Raw genomic sequence first — 22,425 nt, 5'->3', positions numbered from 1 at the left:
GGTCGAGAGCTATGAAGCTACGAAGCTACGAAGCTCTTGCTTGGGTTTGGTTTTTGTGTTGGGGACGAAGGTGTTGGTGCTCAATTCAGTGGCAGTAATGATAAGAAATACTTAATTGCCACTGCATTCTTAGAACAATTAAAACTGAGCTCAGGGCTCCACATTTCGCTGAGTAGTCTGCAGAGAAAAAGAGAGCGGAAAAAAAGAGTACGTTTGAGAGACAGGAGGCCACGTTCTCGATAGTTTACAGCCGAAGGAAGAGAGGGATTTAGCAAGAAGAAAACCGGAGATGAGAAATACCAGAGTCGTGTCCAGAGTGACATTTGATAAATCGCCATGGTTACCACACGGGTCATGTCAGCAGGAACGAGCCCGGGAGGAACATGAAGGGGAGAAAATTATGAAACGGGAGAAGGGACGGGACGAGGGGGGTGGGAAGTGGGAGCGAGGGAGCAGCGAGAGGTGGAGAAAAGGAGGAGCAGGGAAGCGAAAAACAGAAGTTGTGAATTAAAAGTAAAAAAAAAAAAGAAGAAGTTTGGACGAGATGAGAGGAGTGAAAGAGTTTGGATCGGTGTGGGAGGTTGTCACAGCATGCCCTGGCCGCCCGCTGCACTCCTCCTCCCTACATTCCTCAGCAATCTGCATCCATCCCATAATTCCCCCGTTTGCAAAAGCCCAACACCTGTCTGTCACATGTCCGGACGCGGCGACGGTAAGTTCAGCTGCGATAAAACGCACAAAAACCGCGATGATTTGCACCCGACGAGCTCGGGGATTCCTGGCGCGGTGAGAAAGGTGAAGCGGCCGACCCGGAGGACGACCTTCGACAAGCTGTGGCGTCACACGCGAGGCCTGAATGTGACCTCAAGCCTGCAGGTAAGAACTGAAACGGTAATGAGCTTTTGTCTGCTAATGGCTGTAGGTCTAAGTACAAGGTCGAGGTCAATCACAGAGGACGGAGGAGCGCAACAATCCATCACGCAGCCATTACTGGAGGAATCAGAAAGTCTTCCCAGAACACTAACGCACCTTGGAAAAAAAGCAAGAAAGGAATGTCTCTGTTTTTCTGGGAAGAGTGCACGGTAACCTTGGCACAGGCGCTTGGACGGACACACACACACACAAACAGTGAACTTGCCGATTTCACAACTGCAGATAAAATTCAGAACATTTCTGGACCAAACCTAAACATTAACTGCAGATTAACAGCTCTGGTGAAACACGGCCGTGCGTAGGGCGGCTCGGCATCAGCGCCCAGACGAATTCCTGGTGTTTTATGCACCCAGGTATGAGCCGGGTGCGTGATCAACGCTGCCATCTACTGGTGCAACACGCTCCCATGCAGATAATGTCACATCAGGTGAGGCAAAGACAAGGTTTTTTTTATTAATACAGTGCCAAATCACAACAGAAATAACCTCATGAGAACCTGCAGACCAGCGACATGACGCTGGAGAGAAATCTGAGTTTATGTCCCGATAAACTCAAAGGGTTTTTAGGCCTAGCCACCCTTAAAAAAAAAAAGGCCTCTGAGTGCAGACATCGTCTGAAACTTACACAGCCTCACAGCGAGACCGAGTTTTCCATCGCTCTTTCCATTCAAGGTTTAATAACAAGGGTGTGGATGTATGCGCTTTTTTTTGTGGCACTTGAAACCCGAACCGAGACTGTGATGCTGACGCTATAGACGCCAGCATCCTTCTTACAAGACTTCATAATGACTTAGTTTCCACTTCTGGTGACATATAAAATAATGCAAAAGTGTGAAAAGGACACGGGGTGGGTGAGGTTTGGAGGTAGGACGAGGGGAGGGGGGGGGGGGGGGAGGGTTTGTGACGTAAAGAGGAAGTGCAGGGGGATGGGGGGGGGGCAGGGCTGTGGTCAGGTATTAGCCACTGTTTGCTCAGGAGCACAAGTGGTCGTCTGTGCGTCTCTGTGCTGCAGAGAATAAGACTTTGGGGGCAGAACAGAGAAGAAAGAGCATCATGGAAAAAGGAGGTGGCGGGAAAAGGGATTGGGTTAGCGCCCATGTTTGCACAGGATGTATGTGTGTGTGTGTGGGGCGGAGTATGACGAGGTAGACCACGGCGCTGCAGGGCGAACAGAGCGCCCTTTTCATAGCTCCAAGAAAAAAAAAAAAACTATAAATAAGAAGGTATAATGTACCTTCAGGTCTGTCTGGACGGGAAAAGCCTTTAAAAGAAAAAAAAAAATAACTCGGCCAAATATATATAATAGAAGAGAGACGAGCTCAGACGACGCATAGAAGAGACGCACGGAGCTCTGCAGGAAGCGTCGAAAAAGATTCTGGAGAGCAAACGATGGCGAGATAAAGAGGAGGGTGTGGGGTTCTTGCACTGACTGCGTGGCTGTGTTCTCTGCTCGGAGGCTGTGCATGTCCACCCTGATCCACCTCATTAACTCCAAAGTGGGGGCATTTAGTCACAGATGTCCCGTCGGCGTGGACAACGTGGACGCATGAAACCTACAGAGATTCACAAGGATAAACTGAAAGCACACGGAGGCTCCTTTAAACTCTCAAACTGTCACATAACATCATCAGACGAATGAAAACACTAAAGAAGTTGGGAAAACGATTATTTTCTTTTTACCAATGTTGATTCCAATGCAGGGTATGTTATATGACTGACATGTGTATGATTCATGGGCATAGTTTGTCCTTTTTATTGCACTAGTACTGGTTTCATTTCATTTGTTCATTGCACTTGTACATTAGGACCAAGGCCTAGTAATGATCCACGTCCGTCTTCAAATATTTCAATTATTTTTCTTATTTAAAGAAGCCAGACAGATGCCAAAGTTAAATTGTGCCTGTTTATTTTGCACATGCATCCTATATATATATATATATATATATATATATTATATATATATATATTTATATATATATATATATTTGTCATGTTTAACTTAATCAAAATTAACATTTTGGCCCTGTGAAGAATTTGGGCAGCGCTGCTTTAGTCTAATAAATGTATCTATGTCAGAAGTTTGTTTATCTCGTTTCTCCTGCTCTACTTTTCTCTCTGTTCTGTTTCTGCCCGGATACCGTCACTTTCAGGCTTGTGTTGGATGTTTCATCACAGTTTTGTCTGGTTATTGACGCTATTGAATAAAACTAAACACCTTTAGCTCATAAACGTTAAAAGTCAAACCACACGGCAACGAGTGACTGATTTGTGTCGAGCAGCCAGTTCATCTCATCTCCACCCGAGTGACTCTCTTCACGTCGTCCAGACGCCTCCGGCTCTGATGGAGCGGGAAAAAGCCAAACTATGTGAGAAATGGTTAAAATCTGAACTGCGTCGCGGCTCCGCGTCGCCCTCAGTTTCAGCGTGCACATACTGTTCAAGCCCCTCGCCTACAGAGCACATGCCAGATTGAATTAGTCTCCTCCTCAACGCTAAGCCAGTCACTTCCTAGGTGTGTTACATAACTCCAGTGTTCTCTCGGCCCGTGAGGGGGGAGGTTTGTAGAGTTTGTAAGAGAACCGTCTGGACGTTGGCGTTTGTTTTGTCATGTTTCTCCACGGCCAGTGCCCCGCTGCTCTTTGACCCCGAGAAAATGGGCTGGACCGGGGAAACCGAAAAAAGCCAAGTCAAACAGACCTTTGCTCCTGCGCCGCCGGCTCTCGTGGCAAAATCAAGAAAAAAAAAGTGCTTAAGTAAATAACATTCACCATTGTAACAATCATACTAATATTATTTACAGTGCGCATTGTTTCGTTAAACTAAATAAACTTCTTTTTGTCCCGAGCCGACCTTCATCCGGTGTTAGATTTCTATTCAATCTTCACAGGATGACGATTGAAAACCTGTCGCCGTCGCGTCTTGTTTTCTGTTTCTATTCACAGATGTTGAGTGTGAGGACACCGCGTATCCGTCGGCTCGAGTGCGTTTTGTACGCCGACTCTTATTCCCAAAGAGAGAGCATCACTCGAGCCGCGACAGCCGCCTCCGGAGGCACGTGAACGCCTTTAAAAAATAAAAAAATAAAAAACAGCCGACTCACATCTGCTGCACTGCTTATCACAACAGCCGCGCGGTCATTACAGGGAGAACAAGGACGCTTTCAGAGAACAGTACAGTCAGTGCTTCTCTGCCCGCTGCCTTTTTAGAAATTCATTAGTGCTGAGCTACACAGTTCACAAGGAGCTTGATTAAAAACCGCGATCAAATCAGACCCCGCCGGTTCGTAGTCCATTATCTTCTCCGTCGAAAACACAGAAAACACCCAAAAATAAGAACTTCCTCAGAGAACAAGAGCCAAACGTTCCCAGAAAAAAAAGGAGAGGAAAAAAAAAAAAAAGCCACATCTCTGATGACTAGACGAGATCTCGCCACCATCTTAATAGCAGAGGAAGCTCTGGCCCATTGTTAGAGTCTGATTAACGCTGGTGGCGATGAAGGCGAAGGAAGCGGTCACGCCCCGGAGCCCGCAAAGAGGTGAAGAGAAGCTGCAAGAGGTCAGCTGATCAAAAGAAATTAAAAAAAAAAAGCTTGTGGAAAATATGAGCGAGTTCTCCCTGTAGAATCGTCTGCTGATTGATTTAAACCTCCCACCGGCTTAGAGGTGCAGCAAGTTAACGTGAGGGCGTGTTCCTGAAACATCTCGTGCCCGGAGAGGAAGTGTGATTTCTCCGAGGAGGATGCTTTAGAAGAAAAGCAGGAGCACGTCTCAACCGCCAGCGCCGGCCTCTCACGGACATCCAGCCATGACAACAGGACTGATACCAAACAACAGGAGCTTAACCCTTCAAGACCTAAACATCCGGCTATAAAAAAACATCTGAAGTACCGTTAACTCATGGTAACGGGCACCGAGTGGCCCAAGATTCAAGATTAGTTTGAATCAAAGGCTTTAATAACGTCTGAATTGTAAAATTAAGTTTAAAAAAGGTGAAGAGCTGTTGTGCGATTGACTGAACCAACAGATTTAATGAGCATTAGAAGAAACAACTGGAATCCAGACACAGAAACCTGGTGTTGTCACATTTAGTGTCAGGTAAAATTAATTTACGCTGTATTTTTTGATGAAGTCAAACCTTAACTTTACTTCTCAGTAAAGCTCTTAGCGTTAGCATCTTTTATTTAACTTCATTCATAACGGAAATTAACTTAAACTAATTGAAACAGATGCTAATCCACTTTTCCAAATCCATGCTAGTTCGTATGGATCATCGCCGAGTCCAGATGTGCCTAATTTGATCTGATAATCATTTTTCCTGGTCTCGCTGCATTAACTCATTTCACCATGTTTTTGCCACTACATATACCCTCTATAGCACAAATCATTGTGCTTCAAAAACCAGGTCACCAGCAATCCGTTTTTTGTTCGAAAGCGTTAAAACCAAGAGGTAGCGATGCTAGAAACAGGAAGCTCACTAACAAAGCAGCGGCAGCACGATTGAGTTAATAAAAAGACGTCTTTTTTCCGGGCAATTAGTCATTACAGAAGATCAGGAGGCCGACCGGGAGGAAAAACAGTGTGTGTCTGCAGGAGTCATGTGTTGATGCGTGCTCCGCTACAACAGGCCGACATGAAAAGGAAGCTCTGAGACAAAGGGAAGATGTTATGGAAATTCCTGGACAAAAGCTTGTGCGTGTTTTGCTCCTGGAGGGCTGAGACGACAGAGAAAACCACAGCGAAGCTCTGGCCTCCGTCAGCAGAGAAACATCACCGTCTGCCGAGAGACCGACACCGGTGCAGGGGGGAAACAACTATTTAGTCGTCAGGAACGCATGTGGCACCGCGCACAGAAAGCGTGGCTGTCGCCCACAGATGGTACGTCAATGAGCTCGGTGGAGGAAGTGGGCGGAGGCATCTGCTGCCGGCGTGAGAATGGGAAAATAAACGAGACGGACTGAAAGGGAGGTCAAATCAATAGGCGTCCTTGGAGGAGACGTTTCCTGCGACGAGGCCGATGTGATCCGAGCGCTTTACGAGCAGATGAGATCAGCGGCTCTCAACACAGGTGTAAACACGCCTCCGATTGGCCGTTACCACAGGAGTGTCTGGCTCCCACCTGGGGAAGACGGGGCTTATGTAGTGACATCATGTCTCTTAGAAGGGGGGATGGGAGGGGAGGGGAGGCTGGTGCAGTGAGCACATCTGTCTGCAACACAAAAGACTTCAACAATAGTGAGACAAAACAAAGACTCCGAGGGGTGAGGAGGGCATTTAAGGTCTAGTTGTTCGGCCTCCGAGTTCTCTGATCAGTGTTATGAACTCAGCCGTGGAACATGCTGGAGTCAGCACTCTGCAGCAGCACCCCCCCCCGCTCGCTCCGGAGCCACGCTTTTGCCATGTTTTGTGATTAAATATAGTCTCACAAGGAAGGAGTTCTTTGTTCGCGTGAACGCGGTGACGTAGTCGAGCTCCAGCTGCACTTTTTAAAGGTGTGAAACAAAACGGTGAATGTAACAAAGACGCATGTCTGTTTTTTTTTATTTTTTTTATTTTCTTCCTCTTCAGTCTATCCTTGGTAACAACATCATGTCAGATGGTAGATAATTGAAACAAATGAGAGGAAGAGGGATGGGGGGGGGGCACTGCAGCACAGAGGCAATTACACAGCTATGCAGGAAAGTGTGTGTGTTAGTTTGAGCCAGAAAGCGAATAACGAAGTCTTACCTCCTCGCCACAATCTTCTTCATTCAATTAGGCTGCACCAGACCACCCCTCCCTCCCTCCTTCCCTCCCTCCCTCCCTCCCTCACACTTGCCTGGGACAAACTCGATAAACAGGAAGTGAGGCGCCCAAGCACTTCCTGTCTCCCTTCAAATGGGCCTCTTGTTCCCAGAAGCTGCAGCGGCAAAGCAACAACTGCTACAACCCCATTACCTCGCCACATTTACGGCCCGTACCAAGCCTCCGGGCCAGTAGTTTTGGTCGCGTTATCCCGTCTAAACCCTTTCCTGCCACCTGACCGACCGACAAACACAATGAAGCCATTATCCACTTGCCAGTTGGGCCACCACACAGCTGTAATAAGTTTTTCCATGCCTATAGGGCACCTGCTGCCCCACACACACATTTTTTGTTTTTTTTGGGAGGAGGGGGGTTTGTACCCTCTCATTTCTCTACTTAAAGTCATGCAGAACTAATTAAAGTTCAGTTTGCAACTTGCTAAAAAGAGATCCGGTGCTTCTCTGCTGCTGAGGCGTGTGCGTGGCGGCGCGTGTGCTGACTGCGAGGATCTAAATGTGGAGGTGAGGTGAGTGCAAGGCCATCGCTTTCTCCTCCTCCTTCTCCTGAGCCAGCAGAACACACACACACACACACACACACACACACACACACAGTGTCTGTGTTGCATAACCAGAGTTGTGTGTGCGTGGGGGGGTGTCAGCCCTCTGCTGTGACAGGACGGCAGGTGAAAGTAGAGAAGGACGGTCAGTTAAGTCACCGCTGACAGACCCTTTACGTCCACTTCACTGACCAACCGGTGTCACTGCATCGGACTCTAACGTGGCACATGTCCCGTCTGGGCCGAGTGAAGTCAGTGCTATAGGGATGGGTACCGATACTCAGCACCATGATGGCACTGGCACTGACACAAACAGTCGTAACCAGACTGAAAAGAAACACAGATTTCGGTGCTACTGGGTTTTTAATTAGCCTCTTAGCTACACATGACATCACGTCGGTTTTTCACCTGCATGGTCAAAAGTTTTTCTGTATTTCACCTCAAAAGATGCAGACTCGGCGTCCGGCAACAAGCGTTCGAAGGTGATATTGTGCAGAGGGAGGTAACACTTTGAATTTGACTAAATATCTGAGGAGGCAACTTTTTTAAAAGCTGAGAAATGTAGCATCTTTGAGGCTGCAAGACCCCACGCGGCTGCTTTAATTATGATACGGTCTAACGGTTTGTTGTGAATTTTAATTTATATTGGTTAATTTATTTCTTAGTTTCTGTTCATAAGATGGCTTAAAAATAAAAAGGCACCATTTCTGGACAAAGTTTGTGTGTTTTCCATTCTTTAAGGAGCAGCTCGGGCACCGTTTAAGCACCGGCACCGTGCCAAAAGCACCGGTTTGGCACTGGTATCGGATAAAACCTTAACAATACCCATCCCTAATTAAGACATCTCAGGGGAGTGGTTATTTGTTCTCCAGTGCGATCATCTGGCTACTACTTAAATCTAGAATTAGAGCTGTAAATCAGGGGAGATTCCTGGGAAATGTGGCTTTAAATGGGCTCACGAAGCAGCTAAAAGGTAGAAGTTCATAAACGTGTGTTAACACCTGGAAAATTTAGCCAATCACTTTGCAAACTTCTGCAGAAAAAAAAAAAGTTATATCTCTTCTTTCTAAGAAAAGCAACAGAAAAGCAAAGAAGAAACTATTTCCATCTTGTGCTGTGGCTTCTTTTCCATTTGAATACGTTGTTTATTGCTGGCGGATGACAATTTCAGCAAGAGAAAGCTTTGAGTTATGGTTTCATTACAGGACGAACCAGGAGGTGAGGTCCTTTTACGAGTTTACAGGGAGCATAAATTTGGCATAGCCGGGTTGCGGTTGTCGAGTTTTTTCCCGGTTTAGGTCGAGAAAAGATATGGCAGTGATTTTCCTCTGGGGTACCATTCATGAAGGGGCCGGTTTGGGGGGGGGGGGGGGAAAACTTGACTTTAATCTGGACACATGGTCCAAACAGAGATAACTGTGTGATGGAGCGTGGTCACGGTCTGCATGCAGCCATTAGCTTGACGGTGACGAACAGGGAGTGTCTCACTATATCTAAAAAACGGGCTTTATTCAATCCTATTGCTCGACTTTAAACTGCACGGCCCATTTGCTCGGGTGGAGCCGCGTATGATAAACACAGAAACAAGATTATGCAGATCCAAAAGGCGTCTAAAAAGGCAACTAGACTTGTAGAGTTGGTTTTTTTTAAACGCCTTCTGGATTACCGCGACCTGGGTGACTGAGAAACCTTAACAGACGTAACATTATGCAGCGTGTTTATTTTTTTAAAATGCAAATATTCATGTTTTCGTTCCCAGAAATAGATCCGAAACAACCCATCGAAGCTTTATTCCAAACTGCTGATTTTGTTGTTTTTTGGTTTTGATGCCTAAGCTCTTTCAAAAAACCAGTTCTACAAAACCAGAATGACAAATCAGCTCCACTGTACGGCGCAAAACGCCGCAGGAAATAATGTCATCCAACTCCTTCAGGCGGAGCTTTTAATAGATAATGATTTCAAGAGATTACGGTGCACTAATCAGAGCTGGATTTTCTTTTATTAAACTTTCCTACAACACTGGGCTGTTTCAGCTTGATTCGATTCCGGCTGGAGCGAGTGACCGGCGGCCACGGGCAGGGTTTCAGGGTTTGTCGGTGGAGAATGGCGTTCTTGTTGAGCTCGTCTACGTCTTGGCTCCGTGGAAGCAGCCGGGCCCTTGCCAACGACGGCCTAATGAGAGACACATGGCGACCGGTATGGTCCGCTCGGCTAACGCAACACGCAGTCCCACAACGACACACTCGGACCTATTGTTCAGCGCCACACAGTATGAAATTTACCATCCACTGCAGGCAAAACACACAAACACACACACACACAAGCCTTTGTCATGTGATGGAGCCAGCTTTCCGGCAACAACAATACGTCTTATGGGTGCAGAGACTGAACCACACAACTCTGGGGGAATTATTTCGTTTTTTTTTTTTTCCCCTCATTCATGCAGGGGAAGCGACCGACCACATCTTAAAGCTTGGACGTTGCTATTGATTAAAGCTGAATGAAAAAACCTGACCCGCGATTCAACCGCAGCTACGGTCGGTGTCGCGTTGGAGGCAGAGAACGGAAAAATCAATCCTCTGTATATGAGGCTGTTTACATGTGACGATGTGCAGATTACGCTCAGGGGCTGCTAAGGTGACTTTCATTAGCCTCACGAGGCCCGAAGACCGACAGCCTGCAGCGCTTTACTGCAGCGTTTCTGCTACTTTTTTTAATGTTATACTAAATCACAACAAACCGTGCTGGTTAAAGATTAGAGCCGTCCAACATTTAAAATAGTTTCAAGCCTCCGATTTGCTACTTAAATCCCAACCAGACTGGTTAATTCATCAACATACACCTGAGTATGGAAATGTACACAGCTAATATTATTACTGAAGGTCAGAAAGCTGAGACTGCTTCTAGGAACATATTCAATTGAGCTAAAACGACATGAAAAGTGTTTTATTTTTCAGTTGTTCTGTCAATAAAAGTTGGTATTTGATTAAATTAAACTCTGGATTGAATCCAATTTGATGTTTGAACCAGATGTTTTCAACGTTTTTCAGACCAAGGACCTCAAACTGATGCAGGGATTAAGTAGGGACCCCCTACCTACTATATGCATTCACTATATTTATATATGACATGCCTTTTACCCTGCGCCATCTTTGTTCCAGTATTAACTTCAAGGTTTCAATATTCTTCAAGGTTTTTAAGAGTTTGTCATTTCCTGGAAAACAAACATTAACCCGATTAGTTCTGTTGCTCTTTCTGTGCCAATGGAAGTGAGATACATAAACAGTTATCATTTTAGTGCAAATTCAATTTTCGTTTGTTTTTGTTGCTGAATTTGTTGCGTGGACCCCAGGAAGACTAGCGACTACTTGGTGGAAGTTTACGTGGCTCCTAATAAAAGAATAAAGAAAGAGCAAAAATACTGATGACTCATCCTGCACTGAGGGGCATGTTCTTGTTTCGAGTTAAATGAAATGACTTCTTGTTTTGCCGTGTCCCTTCCTCCCCTTTGCAGCTCTCCTTCTTCTGACCAAACATGTCGCTGGAGCTGACCAGTCGGGGTGGTCTCCTTAGCTCCGCTTTCACAGGAAAAGACGCAAATATGTGTAAATAAACAGCTCTCCATCGAGGCCCGATCCAGCTGCACTTCTTCACCGAGACTTTGTTGTAGTTTCGGCCAAAACGTGCCAAAGGGCAAACCTCATCTAATCCTGCTGCTCGCTGGGTTAAACTTGCGCACGGCTGCAGAAGCCGAGGAAACTCTACGTCATGCGATAACAAACCGTTCAATAGCTCCCTGATCGGAGTTGGCGGCGTTTGATTTATTTGTTTTAAAAACTCTTCACAATGCTGCTGTTGAAAGCCCGAAACGCCGGAGCCCGGGGGACGGCGGGGACGGCCTCGGCTGAGGTCGCCCACGTCCGAATGGGTGTGCCTCCCCGAGAACACACATCCATCACAAAATATATAACATCACCGCCAAGCCACCTGATTGGCCCGCGGGACCCACTGGAGGGAGGGGAAACGCTAAAAATAGACATGACAGCCAATTTTGGCTTAATGAGCCCGTGAGGCTGGAAGTGTTTTGTCCAAGTCTCGCCCCCTCCAGCCTCGATCGCGATACGAACCAAGCACTCCTGGCACGGGCGATGCCTTCACAAGGCTTCTGTGTGCACTACAACTTTCAACACATGTGCAGCCTCAAATTTACATGACACACGCATAAAACGGCAGGCCGTTATTCATGCTAAGAGAGGCAGCGAAGTGTAAACAAAGTTCTGAATCACGGCGAGGCCTAATGTCATCCAGCTGCTGCTGTATGCATTAGAGCTACAATTTTACCCTCGCCATCAAAAAACGCTGCTCTGGAAGCGGAGGGATATATTTAGACTTTATACAGCAGCAGAGGCCGCGCTCGGCCCGGCTAACCTCACCACCACAAGAGAGGGGAACCGGGGCCTCTCTCTCCGCTCCGACTGCGAGAGAGAGAGAGCCGAACCGAAGTCATCTCGGCCTCTCGCTCAAGCACAACAAACAGCTGTACGGGTGCAGAGTTTAAAGCTCTGCAACACGACAGCTGTTACCGGGGGGGGGGCATGTCGAGGGGAAATGAAAAGAGCAAAGTCTGCTCAGTGCAATGCTCTGCAAATAACAAAAAAAAAAACACACATCTCCCCTTCCCCTAATAAAGGAACACTGTGTCCAAACAAACAGACGCCAGGATGAGAGGAAAAGTTGGGCGAGCTCCACTGACTTGCTGCCTTTTGGCTCAATTCCACCTCATTCCAATTAGACTACCATCAAAACAAACCCCGTAACCAGCAACGTGGAACACTCCTCCTCCTCCTCCTCCTCAGTCGGCTATAGGAGGCTGGCGTTGTGCCATCCCTGTGTCCGCACCCCCCTCCTCCTCCTCCTCCTCCTCCTTTCTCCGACAATTTAAGATAGCCAGTGTGTGTGTGTGTCTGACTACAGCAGCGCTGCTACGGCAGCACTGTCCTCAAATGTCTCCTCCAAAACCGCAACACAATAACAGAGGGAGCTAGGAAAGGAGTCGACGAAAGCACGAAAAAAACCTAAGAGGAATGATGCTGCAAAGCAAAGAGCGCGGCGGCGGCGGAGGAAGGAAAGGTCAACAGAGGAGTTCGGTACCTATAGAAGAAGCAATCGCAGCACACCAGCACCCCCATCCAGCAGGTGATCGAGCCGAGGAGCCGAGGTGACGATGCTGCGACCCGGAGTGCCCTGTTCCTCCTCCTCCCTCTGACCTCGCCGCCTCGGCTCCTTCCTCGCAAACTCGGCTACAGGTGCAGGAGGACGACGGCCGCCGGCTCCGGCATAGCACTCGGCGCGACCGCGCAGCGAAGCCCAGAAAAACTCTTCTCGAAGCAGAAAATCATTCACAAAATCAGGCCCACTTCTCCGAGCATGTTTCTCTTTCTCGCTCCCTTCCAACTACTGCAACTGCTGCCTCACTTTCACACTATTGCTCTCTCCCTCTCTCCTTCTCTCTGCCTCCCTCCCTCCCTCTCGCTGGCTTCCACTTGAAAGGCGGGAAGATTAGCTTGGCAAACTGAGTCCTATAAACAAACTGCTGACTGCTGGGCAGTACAGGCTGGACTGCAGGGGAGGAGGGTGGGGGGACAGAGAGGAAACGATCCCCGGGAGGCAGAGATCTCAACCGTCTGTGTACACGCAAAACAAGCGCTAACGCATCTTATCTCCACCCGTCCCACAGACGACATTAAAAAACCGGGAAAAGTTAATCAGTGCAGCAACCTTGCACCTTTCGTGAATATGCAACTTCTACACGTGAGTGAACGAGGAGCCGCACGGGACCCTCCTCGCAAAACAATACGTAAACCATGACTCTTCATTCACACGAATGATGCAGTGGTACGGCATGGGAGGGGCTAGCGCGGAGACAGGCCCCCAGGAAGCGAGCCAATCACTGCAGAGATAACTCTCGTTACGGTGCGGGCAAATGAGGTGAAGGACACCGGGTGAATTATGGTTCTTTTCGCTTCCTCTCCTCTCCCTGCATCATTAAATGAAAGCTTCCTCCTTACAGATCAGGACACACGGGCTCTTTAAAAAAAAAAATACAAAACAGGGGGGACTGCAGAGAACAGATCGATGCTGTAAACAAAGGCTGCAGACACTGCTGGACTCAGCGCGCGCACTAAACCGGCCGTGACGAAGGCAGCCGGCGCTGACGCTCAATGTCAAACGGGGCCGGCGACGCTCGATGGAAACAAATCACTGCAGAACTGCCAGGAACAAGACTGAGAGATCACACAGGCAGATGCGACAAGCACCTTTGGAAGATGTCAGTTATGTAAGAAGCGCAGAGGGGGTGGGCCGAGGTTTTTAACGCGTATTCTAACGCCGGCTTATCAAAGGGAAATATCTGCACGTCGGCTCTGAGCTGTGAGCCCATGTGTGAGCCCCCGACGCACACAACACCGCAGCATCACCCGCCGAAGCTCTTCTACATCCGAACGACGTCATCCCTCCTCCAACACCTCCTCCTCCTCCTCCTCCTCATCATCATCATCCTCCTCTCCCCACTCCCTGGAGCCCTGTCACCACCTAACAGGCCTCCTCCTCCTCCTTCCCCGTTTAATTACCTCATCCATCTCACCTGCACACACACCTGCAAGCGGAGTACACGTGACTCCACCTCTCACATACAATGATCCCAGAAGAAGAAGGAGGAGGGGGGGGGGCTATGGGGGTATCAACACACTCCCTAAGTGAAAACAGAATGAGGAGGGAGGCAACGCGGCGATAACATCATCCTCAGTTTTTCCGTTTCTCCGACAGCGTTTGAGCTCATTAGCTCCCTTTGTGTTTCAGTACCTGAGAGTCAGGATGTGGGTTCTTTGTGTGTGTGTCAAGTACGACGGAAAAAGCCAAGTGCCATGTAACAGGGCAGAGGGAGGGAGGGAGGGAGGGAGGGAGGAGAAGTGTAAGAAATGAAACCGCCATTATATCAACTGTCACTTTCAACAATATGACCGTGTGTACTTCCTCAAACTTTTTTTTTTTGGGAGGCCTTATCATAAAATCCAGGCGAACAATAAAAGCAGCACATCCGGAGTAAAAACGGCTACACGGGGGGTGACTCAACCGGCGGAGACCACGAAGACAAAGGGGGGTATTTTTCTTAAAAACTTGTGACTTGGACAGACAACACAATGAGTGGAGAAAGAGGAAAAAAAAAAAAAAAAAACTGGACCACTGAGCTCGGGGAAAGACCCGACTCGTGACCGGGTTTAGAAGCACCGGGATATGAATAGAGGCAGTTTGCAAATCATGTCAACTGAAAGTGGGTTGAGGGAGGCGAGCGTAGCGCGTAGCATCATCGTTCACAGACATGCACAAACATGCACAAAGTTGCTAGGTGATGGAACCTCGAGAGGGGGAGTATTTCTCCTAAATGGAAGCAGGGAAAACAAAAGAGGGAGCCCAACCCCTTAAAGCGAGACCGACAGGTTTCTCCTATTTTACACGTGGCTGATGAGTGGATCTGACACAATGCCACGATCGAGCGTTCAATCCTACAAACTGTGAGAAAAAAGAAGAAGCAGTCTTCATCTAACCACATGAATAAGTTTGAAATCAGCCTCAAAAGACTTTAATATCCAGGACAATGAAGACGGAGCAGCTTATATGAGGAGAAGAATAAAAAACGTCTGGAGCATTGTTGCAGGATGTGAAAGAAAAGCCAGAAAGTGCAATAAAGAGCTGTTATGAGCTTTAAAGCTGCTGGAAATATGACAGAGAAAGTGAACTGATTCATGAGCTGAGCATATGACAAAACGTGCCGACTCCCTCCTCCTCTCCCTCCCTCCCTCCTCTCCATATAGATTCCCATTAATAAGTTGCAGCCCCGGTCTTACCTATTTAACGTATAGGACCCGTTCCTTTTAAACCTCATCCTGGACGACAGGAAGCGGATAAAGAAATCCAGAATTGAATGTTGCTGCTTCTCGTCGCGCCTCGAAAACGAATCAACCCCACCGTGCGGAGTGTGTGCGGAGCAAAAAAAACAAAACGCGGAACACCGAGTTGCTCCTCGCAGACCTCTTCTCTCAGCCCTGCAACACCGTTCCCTGTATCTTCCCCACAAACCTCCTCCTCCCTCCTCCTCCTTCTCTTCTTCTTCCTCCTCCTCCTTCTCCTCCTATTCTGATTTCCCCCCCCCACACACACACACGCACACACACGATGAGTTTCCGTGGGGCAGGGTTAACGAGTCTTCTCGCCGCGGGCGTTTCGATTAAAACAAAAAAGCGAAGAAGAGGCTTCGTGCGCTCCGGAGAGATGCGTAAAAATCCGTCTGGCTGAGGCTGCTCGCGCTTTGTGTCCACAACCTCATGACGCGTGCTCTTTTTTTCTGTTTTTTTTACCCCTTTCACTCAAATAAATATATAAATAAATACATTATATGAAACTTGAGTCTATTCTCTACGCGCATCTACACCCCACCCCCTCCTCCCTCCGGCTGCACTCGGCGACAAAATCCCCCCGAATAAAAGTAGCGTCTAAAACCACGAGGGATCATTCCATTTCCCTTTATGGAAAATGGTTATCGACTCGACTCAGCTTCCTTCTCCCCATCCACGGCCCCCGCCGAGACTCACGTTTCAGCTTCCTATCTATATCTATATACACGCGCATTTGTCTTCCTTCCCTCCACGGGCTCAACACAAACCAGACTCCTCGTCAACGCCTGAAGGGTGAGACAGATTTGAGGCTAAGAATAGGCCCGGGGATCCATTAATGCCATTTAAATCCAGAGGAGCACTTCCGAGTCCGTGCGCCGTTTTTCCAAAGCACACACACTTCGGGTTCTGCGACACAGGAAGTTCTTTAACTCGATCAGCTCCAGAGGTATTAGGGGAGTTTTTTATTTGGATAAATCACTGCCGTGCACCGCTGGGTTCGAAATAAATAATAATTATATGCCTTCACACAAATTTAAAGTAATTATTACAAGGCAGCAAACCGACCGGCCCGGCTGTGCAGTCAGTTGTAATGATGATGAAACTGGAAGTTTACCTGGTTAATCCGCTTCAGCTACACGGACACGGTTTATTAAAATAATTCACTAAATGGTTACATGGATCCCAGATCTGATCCCATTAAGATGCACCAATGGAGATCAGCCACAACATTAAAACCACTGACAGGAGAACCATCTTGGGACAATTCAGTGTCCTTTCTGGGAAACCTGGTGGAATTCATTCATGTGGATGTTACTTAAGACACGTAGCACCAACCTAAACCAGACCAGGCAGCCGCCCATCCCAAAGCAGATACACTCCTTGATGCAGAGTCTGACACAAGCTGACGGCTCTTTGTTTTTGAAATATGAACTCATTAATACACAGGACAAGACGTTACAATCCTTTGTGCCAAGATCTGAGGCAAAACTCATTTGGAAGCCGAGTCCAACTGAAAAACCGACCAGCAGGCTAACAGTCAGCTAGCAGTCAGCTAGCAACACCAGCTAACTAGCCTAGCCAACAGCAGCAAAGTTCAGGCTTCTGCCTAAATCCTATTCTGGTCAATGACTAAGAAGTTATGTCGTGTGTTGAATCATGGAACAATGAAAATAAAAACTAAAATAAAAGAAAGAGCAGAAAATAAAAGAGATACTTCTAAAATTTTTATAAAGTACAACTGTGTTTATTTTGAAAGGTGTTTTGTGAATGAGCTGTGACTCTTGTAAAGTCTCGTCTCGCCGTATAACACAATTCTCTTAAATTCTCGTCACACCAGAGAGACTTCTTGACACATGAGCCCCTGCATCATCTCCGGTGACGGGGAAATGCGGAAAAAGAGTTTCCATTGCACTTTGGTGATACATTTTTATATCGATACGCCTGAAAAACCACCTCATGAGAGCTTAAAAATGTTTTAGTGAACAATTAAAAAAAACATGAAGAACAGCACAAGGTGTTGTACTGGAATCCAAACTCACTAGATCCCAAACTGATCAAGTATCTGTGCGATGATCCAGTCTTCAAATGTTAATATTTTCCTATTAAACAAATTATCAAAAAGCTTCACACTAATCGTCTCTCTCCGACTGAAGTTTTAGAGCAGCATCAGTTTCCTCTGGTATAGTTGGTCAGAGCTTCATCCTACAGCAAGATAATGACCCAAAACTTTAGTCCAAGCTAAACCAGAACTACCTCAGGATAAAAACAAGATGGAAAGCTTGAAAACATGGAGTGGACCATGACCCAGTCTCTAGACTTTAACCCCATGGAGCTGGTTTACACACATTTCTGGGAACTCCTGCAACAAAATTGGGAAGAACTCGTCCAAGGTTTAGAATATATAGAAAAGAAAGAAATATTGGCGTGTTCTAACACACTTTTGACCAGTTGTGTATTTTCACATCTTCTTTGACAAATATACGTAGAAGTGACAACAAGCTGAGTTGCGGGAATGTTAGGGGCTGAGAGGTGACACTGGAGCGACTTTACGGCAATAATGTGATCTTTATCAATGCGCCCAGCGAGCGAACGCGTCCACGGGGAAGACGGCCTGTGATGGATCATCCTTTAAGCTGCCTGATGTGTGTACACCGACTACAGCTGGAGGGGAGACAAAGCTCCTGTTTTGTCAAGTTCGGATTTGCACGGATGAGGAATGAAAAGCTGGTACGGAGAAGGATGCACGCGGAGAAAGTGAGAAGGGGAATAATGTTTAGCAGAGGGCCAAACCACAAAAACCGAATGATGGAGAGTTCAGATGTGCTTTCGTTAAGAAGGCGAAGAAGACATTTCAGAAGGCCACCTGGAGAAGTTCCAACGACTAAATCTGATCCACGGCGATAATGGAATCCAGTTCGTTTCGAGAAATAAACGATCTAATAAAAGGAGTAAGTAAAAATAAATGCCTCGTTAAACGTGGCGTGCGTATCGGCATCGAGGGATTAAAGCGATACGAGGCACAAAACGATGAATCCAGGCGCGCGGTTTGAGTTCGAGACTATTTTAAGTGGTTCGGCATTACATCATGGGAGTGCGGCGCAGCATCTGTGCAGTCACTCCTCCGCTCCCGCAAAACGCTAAGTGTTGGTTTCATGGTCGCAAGCTCGTTTATTACAATAAGAGCAGCCTGGCACCGAAAGTGCTGATCAATCGTGCTCCTCCTGCTGCTGCTGCTGCTGCTGCTGCTGCTCCGTCAGTCACTGCAGAGTTACACAACATCTACTGGAGGAAACTATGAGAGGGAAGAGGGTTAACGAGACTTGGAGCCTGAAAGAGACCGTGACTCTTTGGTGTTTTCCTTCCACATTAGCCTTTATTGTCAGATCCCTCCCCCCTCCCTTCCTTCCTTCCTTCCTTCCTCCTCTTTTTCACTCTCAGTCCTTTCTCCTTCCTGCACTTATTCATCGCCTGCACCTTAACTGCCCTCGGTTTTATTGCTCCCTTTGCAGCCCCTTCATTAAGCTAATTTGCCCTTTCTTTCTTTCCGTTTTTGCAAACTCTCATTTCCATTTCGAGCCTCTTTATTTATTTCCCCCAATGCACAAACGCCCTCGCGTCCCTTCTGTCCATCCATCCCCTTCCCTCCCCTTCATTCCTATTCCCACTGTGTGTTGCGTAAGAATGAAGTTAACTATTAAATGTGCCTCCGTGCATACTAATAAAGCTTTTTTTTAAATTTTATTGCAGAGTTTCTTGAAATAAAACACCCGATTAAACCTCCATCAGAAACCGGGACGCTACCAGAAAACTGTCGTGTCTCTGGCTGTGATGCTGCTGTGGACGAGCCCCAGCCCCCTCCACTCCCACTCAGGCTTTCCAGGAACACATTGCAAGGCAAATGCTGCTGGACCGCAGTGCACGAACACACACAGACGGATGGGCGCGCACAACTACTTGAGTGGAGGCGCGCGTGTGTGTGTGTGTGTGTGTGTGTGTGTGTGAGAGGAGAAACCACGATGCTGCACGGGCCTAGTTCCCCCAGCGCCAGGCAGACAGGGGCCATACTGCACACACACAGACACACAAATGCATGCACACACACTCCACTCTCTGCAGCAACGCCAACAGAGATCACTGTTATGAAACCACCAACATGTGTGTATTATGCAATTTAATGTACACAGGGTTTGTTTGCTGCCAAGAACCTACTGGGCGCACACAAACAGCCAGAGGTGTATTTATATTTCTTTAAATACACGTACATGTGTATATGTGAGAGCTGGGGTCGAGCCAAGAGGTGCATGCATGAAAGGGCCTATATATACACGACGCGGGCCGGGTGACGCCAGGAGCCAGTCAGTCTGCCTCTGTCCACCACCTTTCACACAAAGCCAACACATTCAGCAGAGAACGAGCGGACGCCGCTGTCAGGCGGCTCCCGGCCATCTCGCTCCGAGGCACCTGTCTGTCAGTAATTCACCGGAGTGTGAAATAATATGCAAAATGCCAGCGATGTTGACACTCTCTCAAATGTCTCCCGGACGCCTTCTCAACGGGACATGACGTGTCCGGACGCGGACACGGTTCTATATCTGGACGGGTTCGGTTTCATTTCAGATTCCAGCTCTGAGGCGTTCTGAAGGACCTGAGAAAGACGTCTGTCCTGCAACATTTGGACTGTTTAAAGTTCTGTGGGGACAACTTTGTTGCTTTAGAATTCTATGTTTGCAACACTAGTCGTGCATTGGCCAAACTGGCACTGTTTTGCGGTGCCATCTTGCAACTTTGGAGCCAGAGTCTGATCAGTTCAGTCCGAGGATGGAGCCACGGTATCGATGGAGCCAGAATCAATCACATTATGTTTAATTAAAACCACACTCTGCTCTATCTCTACCAGTTAGAAGGAAATGTTGGATTATACACTGTAGTTATGTCTTAAAAATAGTTTTTACGTCTCCTTACGGAGCAGAATTAGCCCTGGAACTGATGAATCGCCATCATGTCACATCCCGTTTCTATAGCGTCAAATAGCTAAAAGTTGAACATGCATTAACATTATATTAACTACCTAAAATGACAGAAACCATCTTTAAAAATAAAATATTTTACATGTTTTTCAGTGTTTTAGTTTGATGCAAAAACACAAACATGGAGGAGGCGGAGCTTATGATCTATACCGCAGCCTCCAGCCACCAGAGGGAGCTCTACTTGCTTCACTTTTAGGTCCATCTTTATGCAGCCTCTGCTGTTCAGACCTGATATTAACATGCATCATTACGCACTCTGTGTGCAAACAACCACCGACATCAACTGAAGCACAACAGAAAAGTGTGAGAGCTGCAGCCTCTGCTGCATTTCTACCACTGTTTCTGAGTGCAGGTTGTTGTGTGCGTGACCCAGTGTGGGGATAAAAACACAAACTATGGGACGTAACGAGTTATAAAGCTCCTCTCACCCACTGAAAGCACACGAGTTATGATTTATACATCTCTGCCCTGACGTGATTTATTTTAGAAACTCAGATTCTAACTCAAAGTCTGGAGGAGTTCATGTAAAGAGTAATCTCAGCACTGTGCTGTTTGCAGCATAAATTAATCATTTAGAGATAAATAATTTCCATCCGTACGACTCTGAAGAATTATTTGCAGGTTTATGTGTGAAAATGTTCGTCTAAATTGAGCCGTGTCTCTCCTCACTTTAAGTGTCAAATCCTTTGTCTGAGGACGCGCACAACAAAGTGGAAGTGAAGCGTTTGTTGTTGAGGATAGTGGAGCAATGACGCCACCTGCTGTCACCTTGAACTACTGCACTGCTCAGATGGAGAAAAAAAAAAAAAAAAAAACAGAAAGAAAAAGACATGCATCTCCGCTGTGCTGGGGCTGAGCTCCGGTGATGAGAGAAAGGCAGCAGGCCGCCACTGATGTCCCGCCGACTGGTATGCAGTCTGCCATCGCTGGCATGCGAATAAAGGCTCGGCGGCGGCGGCGACGGACGGGAGGAGGCGAGTACTGAAGAAGATGAAGGAGACGTAAAGCGGCGCTGATGCCTCTGTGACGTCTGGAATGGTTGGTATGTGGAAGAGCGAAGGCGGCCAAGGAAAAGAAAGAAGGTGTCCAGGTCTGATATGATAAAAAACCATCACTGCACAGCTTGTGGAGCAAATACAAGATCATAAAACGACATTTAGAAAGTCGTGAGGAGGAGGAGGAGGAGGAGGAGGAGGAGGAAGAAGAGAACTGCTGCTTTGCGTCTGCCTCTGGCTGGTGGAGGACTGGTACTGCTGGTCTGACTCTGCAGCAGCTTGACAGGGTCACGTGACGCCGAGCGGACTGGAAAGAGACGGCCGAGCCCGGTGCACGCTGGGAGGGCCTGCGAGCCACGATTATGCAACCGCAAGATCTGATTTCATGCCCACTGGATCTCTCCCTCTGCTGTTCTTCCTCTTTGTATCTCCACCACTTCTACTTTTCTCTTCACTTCTGCTGCCGCAACGGCAGAAATTCCTCTTGTATTGCTTCCTCTATTCACCACCACGTCTTCACGCTCATGTGACTCACTAAAATAAATACATTGAGATGACACGGCGTGACCCCGGCTGCTGAACCTGTCAGCATCTTTTCGGGTTTCTGTAGATGTGCTGCCCTCTTGTGGCACAAAGAGGAATTCTAACCTCCCTCATTCTCTCTGCAACAGCTCACCAGTTCCTCCTGAAGTACAGGTGCTGCTGCAGGTGGCGTCCTGAGCTGTGTCTGCAGATCACTTATTATATTATGAGAAGTTCTCAGAGCTGCACGTACTCGGGCTGCGACACTTTAAGTCACAAAAGACCAAAAGGGTAATTATTCCTTCCCGTCTCGGGTGTCATTTTAATAACTTTCCAGGTCATTTTGTTCATACTTCATACACCGATCAGGAAGAACATTATGACCACGTTCTTAACATTCTGTATGTCTCCCTTGTGCCTCCAAAACAGACTCATCAGAGAATGGACATGGAGACTGAGGGCGTGTGGATCATCCCACAGATACTTGATCAGTTTGGGATTTAGTGAATTAGGAGACCAGTAGAAAATTTAACTGCCACGAGATGGTCGATGTTTTTTACTTCATCCGACCCTGTTTTTTATGGACGATGATTAATCAGGATATTATGGAATAAAAACAACAACTAAACTATCGTTGTGACCAAAAGATCCTTAAAGAT

At 47.2% G+C, this 22,425-nt stretch overlaps 1 protein-coding gene across 3 annotated transcripts in view; it reads right to left on the bottom strand.

Annotated features, from left to right (window-relative positions):
- Nucleotides 1–22,425, bottom strand: part of mob2a (MOB kinase activator 2a) — a 59,923-nt gene that overhangs the window by 21,294 nt on the left and 16,204 nt on the right. The window contains exon 1 of one of the 3 annotated variants that reach the window (XM_047596338.1): nucleotides 15,175–15,406. The exons of 1 other annotated variant lie outside the window; for it this stretch is intronic. In XM_047596338.1, the coding sequence (XP_047452294.1) occupies nucleotides 15,175–15,212 (38 nt within the window). In that variant the 5' untranslated portion in view covers nucleotides 15,213–15,406. Of the gene's footprint in view, nucleotides 1–12,421; nucleotides 12,763–15,174; nucleotides 15,407–22,425 lie in introns of those variants that run through there. One more of the 3 variants, XM_047596339.1, reaches the window with a different exon arrangement.

The sequence above is a fragment of the Mugil cephalus genome, chromosome 10 (genome assembly GCF_022458985.1).
Source record: "Mugil cephalus isolate CIBA_MC_2020 chromosome 10, CIBA_Mcephalus_1.1, whole genome shotgun sequence".
Taxonomy (NCBI): Eukaryota; Metazoa; Chordata; class Actinopteri; order Mugiliformes; family Mugilidae; genus Mugil; species Mugil cephalus.
Note: the sequence above shows the minus strand (reverse complement) of the source record. Positions and strands in the feature narration are given on the sequence as shown.